We start from the raw sequence: 11,841 nt of genomic DNA, 5'->3' as shown, positions 1-11,841 counted from the left end.
CATTACATTTAGGTTTTAGGGATATAGAATTCTTAATTTAAATTAATTAATAAAAAATTAAATTTTATATTATAAAAAAAAATTTTAAATAAAAAATGATGGATTAAATAAACATTTATTCTTTTTAGAAGATAAAAAAGGGTAGTTTTTTTCTTTTTTTTTTATTTTTTATTTTATTTTTTTATTTTAGTATTAAATACATTTAAAAAAAATTTTAAATAATAAAAATTATGACAATATTAAAATAATAGGCCAACCCAATAAATAACAATTTTAATTTTAAACTTTTTTTATTTTGAAAGTTTATTGGATAGTTTTTGATACATATCTTTAGCGCTAAAATATAACTCCATCACCAAAAAAATAACAACAACAACAACAACAACAACAACAACAATTAAGATATTAATAAGAATTTTTAGTAAAAAGAAATGGGAAAAAAGTATAATCAATAATCACTCTTTTTGAATTTTAAGATAGATAATAAAATAAAAAAAGCAACTAAAAGAAATAAGCTATAAATTCAATAACTTAAAAGCTTATGAAAAGATAATTAATTTTTATCTTTTTTTTTATTATTTTTCTTATTTTTTTTATTTTTATTCTAAAAATATTATATTTTAATAAAACTATAATAAATAAAACAAAATGACATAATCGATTTGAAAAAATAGAAATAATTTAAAATTTTATGAAAATGGATTTAACCATTCAAAAAAAGAAGATAAAATTGAATGCAGATGATCAATAATTAAAGGGATTTTGCGAGATTTTGCACTATAGGATCCAATTGAACCTAAAAAGTATCCAAGTAGTAAAAAAATATTGAAAGATTAAATTGAAATTATAATAAAAAATTTAATGCCATATGGGATCTGTCATAATATTGGGCAAATTAAATGATATCTTTGGAAGAATTATAATTTACAAGTTTTAATTTACACAATTAGAAGTTTACTCCAATGCCAAGTTATTACATTTGAAAGTTTGAAATACATGCATTATCTTACAAAAAAACAAAGAGGTAAAGACATTAATGGCCATACAATTTAGTGACTGCCTGGTGGAAATTTGGAAAAAGGGTAATTTTTGTAGATGAAGCTTGAATTGAATAATATTTTTTATTATTTGGAAACCAAAAATGGATTTAAGGTAAAAGATATCATCCAAATAATATTCTATCAAGAAAGATACCAACTGGAGTTTCTGTGAATGCATGTAATTTTTCTTCAATGAGAGGTGAAAGTTCAATACCAATCTTTTATGGTAATACAAATAGACGAACATATTATATGGTACAGAATTATAAGTATGGTCTCATGCTTGGCAAATATTACTTTAATGTTTAAGATATTAATGTTTTACAGGATAACTGTCCAATTAATAGTTTGGGAATTTTTCAAAAATTTAACAAAAACAATGGAATGTCAAGTCATATGGATCCCAAAATACTCAAGACCTCCACATTATTGAAAATTTAGATCAGTTATATAAATATGTATAATACACAACCTTCAAAGCAATTCTTATGTACAGTATTTTCAAGATTGTTTTGACCGGGTATGATCAAAAATTTTAATTCTTGTGTAAATCCTGTATTTTTTATTTTTATTTTATCAATAAAAGGCGAATATATATAAAAATAACGTATTTTTTAAAAATGCTGTCTTTTTATTTATTATATTTTTTTTTATTTTTTTTTTTATTTTTTTTTTATTTTCCTTATAAAAAAAAGTAGGTCAAATCTTTACTGAAAGATAATTAATTTTTATCTTTTTTTTTATTACTTTTCTTATTTTTTTTATTTTTATTATAATAATATTATGTTTTAATAAAACTATAATAAATAAAACAATATGACCTAATCAATTTGAAAAAATTAAAATAATTTAAAATTTTATGAAGATCTATGTAACAATTAAAAAAAAGAAGAAATAATTGGATTCAGGTGATTAACAATTAAAGGTATTATGATAAATTATGCATTAAATGATCCAATGCAACTCAAAAAATATCCAGATAGTAAAATAATTATGAAAGATTAAATTGAAATGGTTAAAAAAAATTTATTATTAAATGAGATATATCATAATATTCTACTAATTAAATGATATCTTCGGAAGAATTATAATATATAAATTTTAAATAACACAATAATAAGTTCACTCCATTGCCAAGTTATTACATTTGGAAGCTTGAAATATAAGCCTTATCTCACAAAAAAAGCAAAGAGGAAAAGATATCAATGGGCCATACAATTTAGGGACTCACAGTGGAATTTTGGAAAAGGGTAGTTTTTGCAGATGAAACTTGATTTGAACTATATTTTTATTAATTGGAAATTAAAAAATAGATTTAAGGTTAAAGATAACATTCAAATAATATTCTATCAAGAAAGAGACCACCTGGAGTTTCTGTGAATACATGTTAATTTTCTTCTATGAGAGGTGCAGGTTCAATACAATTTTTTTTATATTAATACAAATAGATGACAAATTTTATGGTACTGATTGATAAATATGGTCCCAAGCTTGGCGAATATTGCTTTAGTTTTTAAGATATTAATGATTTACAAGATAACTTTCCAATTAATAGTTTAGAAATTTTTCAAAATTTTTACAAAATAAATAGAATTGATGTCATATTGATCCCAAAATACTCTATAGACCTCATAATTATTGAAAATTTATTGTGAATGTTAAAATACGTTTGATTCATAAGATTATATGGTATTCTCAAGTGGATTTTAAAGATTTATTTGAGAAAAATATGTATGGTATTTAACAAGAAAATATTATTAATATATATCAACCAATCCCAAAAAAAATCAAAGAAATAACTAAAAATAGAGGTGTTTTAACAACATATTGAAAATTTTCAATTAAAATATCAAAAATAAAAAATTATTTTTTTAAACACTTAAAAATTAATTATCTTTCAAAAAAGATTTGACCTATTATAAAAAAAAAAAAATTATAAAAAAAATTAAAAAAAAATAAATTAAATTTTTTTATTTATTAAATATTATAAACCTTTATCTTTTTTATATTTTTGAACCAACTTTATAATATAAAAAAAAAATATATAAAAGAACATATAAAAATTATTTTTTTTCGTGACCCGGTCAAAACAATGTTGAAAATACTGTAGATTTTAATTAATTGATAAAATTTGGTGTAAAATTAAACAAGTTATTGATAATTAACATCAATCAATTCCAAAAAGAATTGAACAAATAATTGCAAATAGAGGTGGTTTCACAAAATATTAAAAGTTTTTAATCAAAATACTAAAAATAAAAAATTATTTTTTAAAACACTAAAAAATGAATTATCTTTTCAAAAATATTTAACCTATCATAAAAAAAAAAAAAATTTAAAAAAAAATAAAAAAAAAATAAATACAATTTTTTTATTCAATAAATCTTATAAACGTTTATCTTTTTTATATTTATGAACCTATTTTAAAATATAAAAATATATAAAAAATATTTTAAAAAAAAAATTTTTTTGGGACCCAGCCAAAAGCTTATGAAAAATATTGTATATAATAAAATAAACCAAAAAATAATTTCAGTTAATAAAGGAAGAAATAAACTATACGATCTAAAAGAAAGGGTATTCATATGTTTATTTTTTTTAAGACATTATACCAGACCTATTGTTATCAAAATGTTATTTGGTATAAGTGATAGCACTTTAGAAAGATACTTCCAAGAATTTTTAGACATTGTTTCACCTTTGGCAATAGATAATTTTAACAGTTATTTTAATAATAGATTTGATAATAGCAATAAAGTAGAATTGATGTACCATTCAAATCATATGATTGCAACAATGGTCGTTGATGGTTCGGAACAACAAATTAGTATACCAAGTGATAAATATATTAGAAATTCATTATATAGCGGTAAAAAATGTTAATCAACTTTAACTCTATTGGTTTATTGTTGCCCTAAGAGCGGAAAGGTATTGCACATTGGTTTTCCTTCAGGTGGTTGTAAAAATGATATTAACTTATTTAAAAAAGATCATAAATTTATTGATTCATTAAAGAGTGCATTTGATACAATTGTTGCTGATAAAGGATTTCGTGGATTAAAACCATTTTATAATAACATGTGTTATTGAAGCAGGTGGTAAAAATAAAAAATATAACAAACAACAAGGAAAAATCCAAAAATCAATCAGGATTATTATCGAAAATGTATTTGCTAGAATTAAAAGATTTTCAATTACAAGCAAAACTTTAAGATATAAATTTAAACAAGGAACTTTTCATATTGAACATGTTTTAAAAAGACATCATATGGTATGGTGTACAGTTGCATTTTAATTAATTGTTATTCAGAAATTAGAAATAATAACATCGAGGAGAATGAAATATTAATTTAATAGTTAAAAAAATAAAATAAATATACACAAAATAAAAATTAAAAAAATTTAAAAAACAACCAAATTATCAAAAAATTTTAATGTAAAAAAAAAAAAAAGTTTTTTTCAGTTTTTTTTTTTTTTTAGTTTTTTTTTTTTGAATTTTGAAGAAATTCATTAAAATTAAAGATAATTCTTTATTTTCAAAATAATGAAATTATTTTTTTTTTATTTTAAAAAAATTATAATCTTTAATCCCAAAAAACAAGGAAAAAAAAAACATTATTTTTTTATTTTTTCAAATTTTTGGTAAAATTTATAAAAAAAAATTTTAGTTTTCATTATTAATTTTTTAAAAAATCACATCACAACAATGAATAATAGTAGTAATAATAATAACAATAACAATAATAACAACCATGATCAAAAAACCTCGGAATTATTTTATCTAGTTTTTCATAATAAATATTTATTTAATAAAATATTTCATTTCATTAATTCAGTTGAACTATTTAAATATAATAATATAAACGATATTCCAGATAATAGAATCTTTTTTAAAAATATTACTTCAGTACATTTCCTATTATACAAAAATTTATATTATTTATTAAAAAGCAAGTTAGAATCTGATGAATATATCCATGTAAATTGTAGTTATAGAATTACAGATATGATTGGTTATGATATAGATTTATCAAAAGAAATATTCAAACTACAATCACAATCAACTTCAATAAGTTGTGAAGACAATGATTCATTATTGTTTGATACTCGCCAATTAAGATATTTTAGTGAAGATTTTATTCAAATTGCAGTTAATGAACCATTCTCTTTTCCAATATTTAGGTCAACATTAAGTTATTTCTTCTCTTATTCCACAAATTCAAAAATTCAAATAATTTTAGATTCATTTTATAATATAAATAACAAAAGCAACAATAAAATACAAACAACTTTCACAAATGAATATAAAAATGAAATAATTAAAGATATTTATGATTGTGGAGATTTATTCCAACGTGATAGAGTATTACAACTAGTTTTAAGCAATAAAGAATATTATAATATACATATTAATAATAAAATCAATATTATAGATATCTTATTCAAAACAATATCAATAGAGAATCAAAATCAATTATTAGATATGAAATTATATTTTTTCCCTGATTATATTAACCAAAATGACCAAAACGAAATGGATGATATAATTAATAAAAATAAAGATATCAATAGAATAATAAAACTATCAGGCTATATTAGAAAACATGTTCAAAAGGATTATGTTAAAAGTTTTCAATTCAATTATTTTTCCAATGGAGAATCAATCCAATTAGAAAACCTAAAACTAGTTTTACAAAACAATACAAATAATTGGAAAAAAATCAAAAACTATTCTCGTCAGCTATCATTTAATACAGATACAATCAAATTTTATTTCGAAAATAAAAAGCACCTATATTTTATGGAATCTGATATTTGGGAAACAATAGGGGTTATGTTTGATAAGTATTTATGCAAATTAGATAAAAAAAAGTTCTGCCAACTAATTGAATCAATACCACCATGTAGATATAAAATTTATTCATTATGGAAGGAAGTGGTTAAAAGAACAAAAACAACGATACCAACTGAATTAATTACAGACTCTATTGAATATAATGACAGTTCAAATAATAATTATAAGAAAAATAATAAATCACCGGAAACAACAACAACATTACTTGTAGTCAAAGATAAACAAACACTCGATTTAATTTCAAATATCTTGGATATATATAAACAAACAATTGGTTACTTTCCCGAATTTTCTACTTTAGATATCATGGGCTGTTATTGGATAGATCTACCCGAAATAGATGAGAACACCTTCAAATTCAATAGTGTTGAGTTAATTAAATATACACATAAAAAAATTTTTAAATTAAATTTAAATATTTTCAAACAAACACCCATACGATCCAAGAAAGCCATTAATGATACTGTTTTGGAAATACCACTCAAAAATGCCATGGAAACATTTAATTTAAAAGAATTAAAATCAATATTCGAACTTACCAAAGATTATAGTTTATCTAGACTATACTATTCATACAAGAAACCAAATCGGCCACTATCATATCAAGATATTACACAACTCACTGAAGTCATCGAATATTTTATCAACATCAATTGTCCTCAAGGTGTTTATTATTGCTTAGATCTAATGCCAGAAGGAAATTATGAACACACTGAAAAAGATAACTATTTAACCAATTTATCTAATAGTTGTGAGGTTTTAACCATTGTATTCGCAATATCAACTAAACTATTATCAGTTCACGTCATCAAACTATTAATCAACAAATATCTTTATAATGCAGATGTTGAAAACAAACTACCAAACTATATCAGTAGCTACATTTTAAATGTTGAAAACCTCAAAACCAATAGAAATCGTCCTATTCCTTTGTCTTTTTACAGTAACCGTTATTATGCCATTGATTTTCAAACACAAAGATACGATAATATTAATATTGATGATCTAATATCAATCATTCATTTAATAATTAATAAATCTAAACAACTACAAAATCAAACACAACAACCAATATCAAATATTAATTATGAAAATTTTATTTTTACTCCAACACCCAAAGTCCATATTTTCCAAGGTGAAGCTCTTAAATTTGTTATCAACATATTATTCAAAATATTAATTCAAAGTAAAGGTGAAGTACCATTTGAAAAGATCAAATCAACTTATCAATTCATCAACAACTCTGGTGTAACTACAGTTCAAAAATCAACATTATTTTCAATTTACTATCTTGCAAATAAATCATTAACACTCATCAAATATTTACTTGGTTTACCAATCTTTAGCGATGCTAAAGACGGTGTGAGCTATAACTGGGATGGTACTATTTTTTACCGTCAAGATCGTAAAAAACAGGGCAAAATAGTTTTAAATTTAAACGACTATATTGATCCAGAAGTATTTTCATTCGAATATATATTTGGTAATAATAATTGTATTAATTGTGACAATGGAGCACCATGTATCGATATTATTGAAAACCTTCATCAAAATATTTTTAACAAATCATACACAATCTTCAAAGAATCACCCCCTATCAATATGATCACTGACCTTTATATTCAAACTATAAAAACCTTGTTCTTCTTCCAAAGATACGATTTATTTTTAAAATATTTAGAAGAATTGAAACTCAAATACAATAGCTATGATGAACAAAGCAATCGTTTTATTAAAATTTCAAACATTATTCAAACTGGTGACCACACTTTAATATCCACAGTATTGAATGAATACAGCAATTATTGTATTCTTTCAACATCAGAAACCTGCAATTTATTAAAATATAATGTCGAAAATAACACCAACATTGGTCAATCTTTAATAAAAAACAAAATTATTATTAATAATAAGAGTTTTGATCCAGATACAGTATTAGCTCTTCACCATTTAATATTTGACGAGAAAAGCCAATTTAAATTCTCATTTAACATCAAACCATACCAAATGCCATTCAAACTATATCAACTCCTCCTCAACACCTATCCAAATAATACTCTATTAAAACTATCAAAAACAATAATTAATGAAACTATCAATAGAAAAAAAATCCACTTCCTAAAACAACTCTATCAAAATAATCTTGTTAATGATGACATCGATAACATAAACGATGAATATAATCAACTACTATCCCATTTAAAACAAAAACTATCAGAACATAAAGAATATAAATATATTAACTGGTTTAATTAAATCAAATAAATAAATTTTAATATAAAAAACTTTAAATATTTCTTTTATTATTATTTTTTCTAAACTATATTAAGTTAAATGAAACCATCAATTAATATATTAATTTTTAATGTATTGTTCTTTTGATTTATTAAATTAATACCATTTTATATAAATATATAAGAAAATAGATAATTATAAAATAAATTAAAAAAAATATAAAAAAAAAAAAAAATACCCTCTTTTAAAAAATTAAAAAAACTTCCCTTTTTTTTTTTTTTAATTTTTTATTTTTAACCCCTAAAATAATACAAAATGCAACCTGCCTAAAAAAAAAAATTTTAACCCCTAAAATAATATGGAATATTGCCTACCGAAAAAAAAAATTTTAAAATAAAAATAAGGGGTTGTCTGTCTTGAATTTATCTTGACATTTTGCCAAAAAAAAATTAATTTCAAAAAAAAAAAAAAATATATTTTTTACATTATATCTCAGGATCGAGGTTTAAAACTAATTTTTAAAAGAAAATCCGGATCCTTTTTCCCTAAAATTTAGGATCAAAAAAATCCTTTATATAAATCGTGTATTTTTAATTATTATAAAAAAAACACCATTAATACATTACTCTAATTTTATTTTTATTAAATTATATTAAAAAGTTAGAATGCACAACCACTTTGTATTTTTAAACAGTTTTTTTTAATTGTAAAATCAATTAAATTAAAATATTTTTTTATGAGGGTGGAAATTTACAAAGGGTTAAAACTGTTTGAAAATTAAAACAATTTTTTTAATCCAAAGTAAAACAAATTTTTTTTTTTTTTTATTTTTCTTTTTTAAAAATTAATAATCATAAACATTTTTATATTTTATTTATGATTATTAAAAAATATTTTTTTAATAAGAAATGAGTTCTAAAGGACAGGTTAAGGAAAAAATTATTAGTTTCTTAGAATCAAAAGGAATTAATAATGCAGTAGAAAATTTAGAAATGAATGATTTAGGATGTTTGTATTTAAGCTTTTTTTAATTTTTTTATAAATAAAACATATTAATTTTTTTTAAAAGTGGATAGTATGACAATAGTAGAATTAAGTCAAATATTAGAATTTTCCTTTAATAAAGAGATTTCAATTGATAATTTATATGGAAAAACAATCAATGAAATAGCTGATTATATTTCATAATATTCAAAATAGTTAAAATACAATTTAAAATTTAATATTTTTTAAATAAAAATTAACTCTAAAAATAAAAATATTATTTTCTTAGAGATTTTTTATCGATTATTGCTAACATATTCATTTTAAGATTTTTTAAACAAATATTATCTTTTTTTAACTTTTTTTTTTTTTTTTAAAAAATTATTATGAAGATTATTATGAATTCATTTTTGTCCATTTTATTTATTTTTATTTTTTTATTTTTTTTTAAACATTGATTAATAAAAGAATTAATTTTTTATATTTTCCAGAGGTTTTTTTAGAAATTTTTAAAACTAGGCTTTGATTATAACATGATAAAAATGCTTGTTTGATATTGGCGGCTTGGTAATGTTGGGTAATTGAAAGTCTTGTTAAGTCATTCTCTTTAGAACCCCAATGTGATAAAGCACGATTAAAGCATTCTGCCCAATATCTATATGGCTCTTTGGCATAAAGTAAAATATCCAAAAGTGCCGAACCTACATTACCGATAAATTCTAATTCGACAGCTCTGACTAATGAATGTCCTTTAGGATTTGCATTTTGGTAGAAAGAATCAAGTTTTGAGAGATGAGCAAAAGAACGTTTTGTAAAAATTTCAATAAATGGTTTTTCATCGGTACCTCTTTGAGCTTCACCAGCTTGATATAGTCTATCTGAATCTTCTGAAACTAATTTCATATCAACAGTAGTTGAATCATCATTACGATTACCAATGTTTGAATCTTGATCACTATTATCTTGATCTCTATAATTTTGAATCATAGATAAAGCCAAGCTTCTCATTATGGAACCCTTGAACTTTTCTACTACTACATGCTCTAAATTTGATTCATATTTTATTAAATAAATTCTTTTAATCATTTCTTTTTGCTGATTATTTCTTGTAAAAAAATATTTATTATATATATAAATTTATTAAATATTCTTTTTTAATAAAAAATGTAATTTTTTCTTTTTTTTAGTTTTTTTTTTATTTTTTTAATTTATTTTTTTATTTTTTAATAATAAATAAATAATAAATAATAATAAATAATATATTATAAATATTAATAGAGCATTTAAAATTAAATAAACATTATGTATCATCAATGACGATATACATAAAAAAGGTCAACCTAATGTTTAACAATTTTAAACTTTTTTTATTTTGTATTAAATATTTAGATCAGATATAGCAACAAACAGCGCTTTTTCAAGTTTTATAGGGTTTATAAACAAAACAAATAATAATATTTTTGAAGATTTATTAGATAGGTTTTTGATAAATATATTCCACCACAACAACAATTAGGATATAGTAAAATTTAGTAAATAGAAATAGGAAAAAAGTTTAATCAATAATTTCTCTTTTTGAATTTTAGGATAGTTTATAAAATAAAAAGAAACTAATGGAAGTGTAGTCATATTAAAAGATTAATAGTACAAATAAAAAAATAGTTCACAATGGGAATTTCCCAAGTTGGTTTTTGACTCATCAATTAAAAGTAATTCTGATTTTTTTATTATTTTATTTTTTAAATTTTCTTTGCCACCATCAAATGATAGATGTGATTTTTTAGCCACATTGGATTAATAGTCAAATTTAGAATAATTATATTTGTATTTTAAGCCAATAATTTTTCCTTTTATTGTCTATACTTTAATTTTAGAAAATAGTGCAAAACAGCAGCAGGCAGAATTAAAGTTTAAAAGTGAAAAAAGCAATAAAATTACAACAATATTTTCAATACCATCATCACTGTCAAAACTAATATAATCTGACTCACTACCATTACACAAAACCTAAAGTGAATTTAAAAAAAAACAAAACCGGCTTCTTTTTAAAAAAAATACATAAACAAAATCATAAATTAATAATTTAATAATTAAATAAATTAATTAATAAAAAAAAATTAATTACTTTGTAAAACAAATAAAATAGATTTTTATATTGGAATTCTAAAAAAAATTAATTATTGTGTGGTAATAAAAAAATAAAATTTATTAATTTGTAAATTGGTTGTGTGTTTATTTTTCTTTTTTTCATAAAAAATTTTTATAATTTGTAAAATAATTTTTGCACTTATTTTTAATTTTTGTTTAATATTAAATCCTATTCAAAAATGGAAGGATGTCCACATCAACGATTTTCTTATGAAGAATTATTTAAAATCAGTAGAAAGAACTATTTAAATGTTATCGAACAATTAGTCCAATCAAGTGATAATAAAAACATTAACATTAACTCTCGATGCACTCCTGCCTGTAAAGAAAAAATGATAAGAATTGTTCAAGCAACATTCAACCAATATCGTGATGATTTATGTTGGTATTATAATGACGCCAAACTTGTTGATGGTGGGTCTGCAACTGATTATATATGTGCAATGACTGGTATGTGGGAAAAGGATCCATTTTTATACAATTTCACACCCCAACTAAATGAACATGGACAAGTTCCGGAATATCCTAATGTTGTAAATAAAGATATTAAAGAGTAAACTAATGACTGCAAAATCTTTT

The 11,841-nt window shown here is 21.4% G+C and overlaps 4 protein-coding genes across 4 annotated transcripts; 3 read left to right on the top strand and 1 right to left on the bottom strand.

Moving 5' to 3' along the window:
* Positions 1 to 3,671: 3,671 nt before the first annotated feature.
* On the top strand, positions 3,672 to 4,335 carry DICPUDRAFT_83256 (uncharacterized protein; the record flags this gene model as incomplete). Its single annotated transcript, XM_003292603.1, has 2 exons — positions 3,672 to 3,918; positions 4,136 to 4,335. The coding sequence occupies 2 exons, from the start codon at positions 3,672 to 3,674 to the stop codon at positions 4,333 to 4,335; spliced, it is 447 nt and encodes a 148-aa protein (XP_003292651.1).
* Positions 4,336 to 4,746: 411 nt separating this feature from the next.
* Positions 4,747 to 8,151, top strand: DICPUDRAFT_83255 (uncharacterized protein; the record flags this gene model as incomplete). The annotated part of the gene is made up of 1 exon (XM_003292602.1): positions 4,747 to 8,151. The coding sequence occupies one exon, from the start codon at positions 4,747 to 4,749 to the stop codon at positions 8,149 to 8,151; it is 3,405 nt and encodes a 1,134-aa protein (XP_003292650.1).
* Positions 8,152 to 9,561: 1,410 nt separating this feature from the next.
* Positions 9,562 to 10,200, bottom strand: DICPUDRAFT_83254 (uncharacterized protein; the record flags this gene model as incomplete). Its single annotated transcript, XM_003292593.1, has 1 exon — positions 9,562 to 10,200. One exon carries the CDS (start codon positions 10,198 to 10,200, stop codon positions 9,562 to 9,564), a length of 639 nt encoding a protein of 212 aa, XP_003292641.1.
* Positions 10,201 to 11,441: 1,241 nt separating this feature from the next.
* Positions 11,442 to 11,819, top strand: DICPUDRAFT_83253 (uncharacterized protein; the record flags this gene model as incomplete). Its single annotated transcript, XM_003292601.1, has 1 exon — positions 11,442 to 11,819. One exon carries the CDS (start codon positions 11,442 to 11,444, stop codon positions 11,817 to 11,819), a length of 378 nt encoding a protein of 125 aa, XP_003292649.1.
* Between the last annotated feature and the right edge of the window lie 22 nt (positions 11,820 to 11,841).

This window comes from Dictyostelium purpureum (assembly GCF_000190715.1).
Source record: "Dictyostelium purpureum unplaced genomic scaffold DICPUscaffold_358, whole genome shotgun sequence".
Classification (NCBI taxonomy): Eukaryota; Evosea; class Eumycetozoa; order Dictyosteliales; family Dictyosteliaceae; genus Dictyostelium; species Dictyostelium purpureum.
The sequence above is the reverse complement of the archived record's forward strand: the minus strand, read 5'-3'. Positions and strand labels throughout refer to the sequence as shown.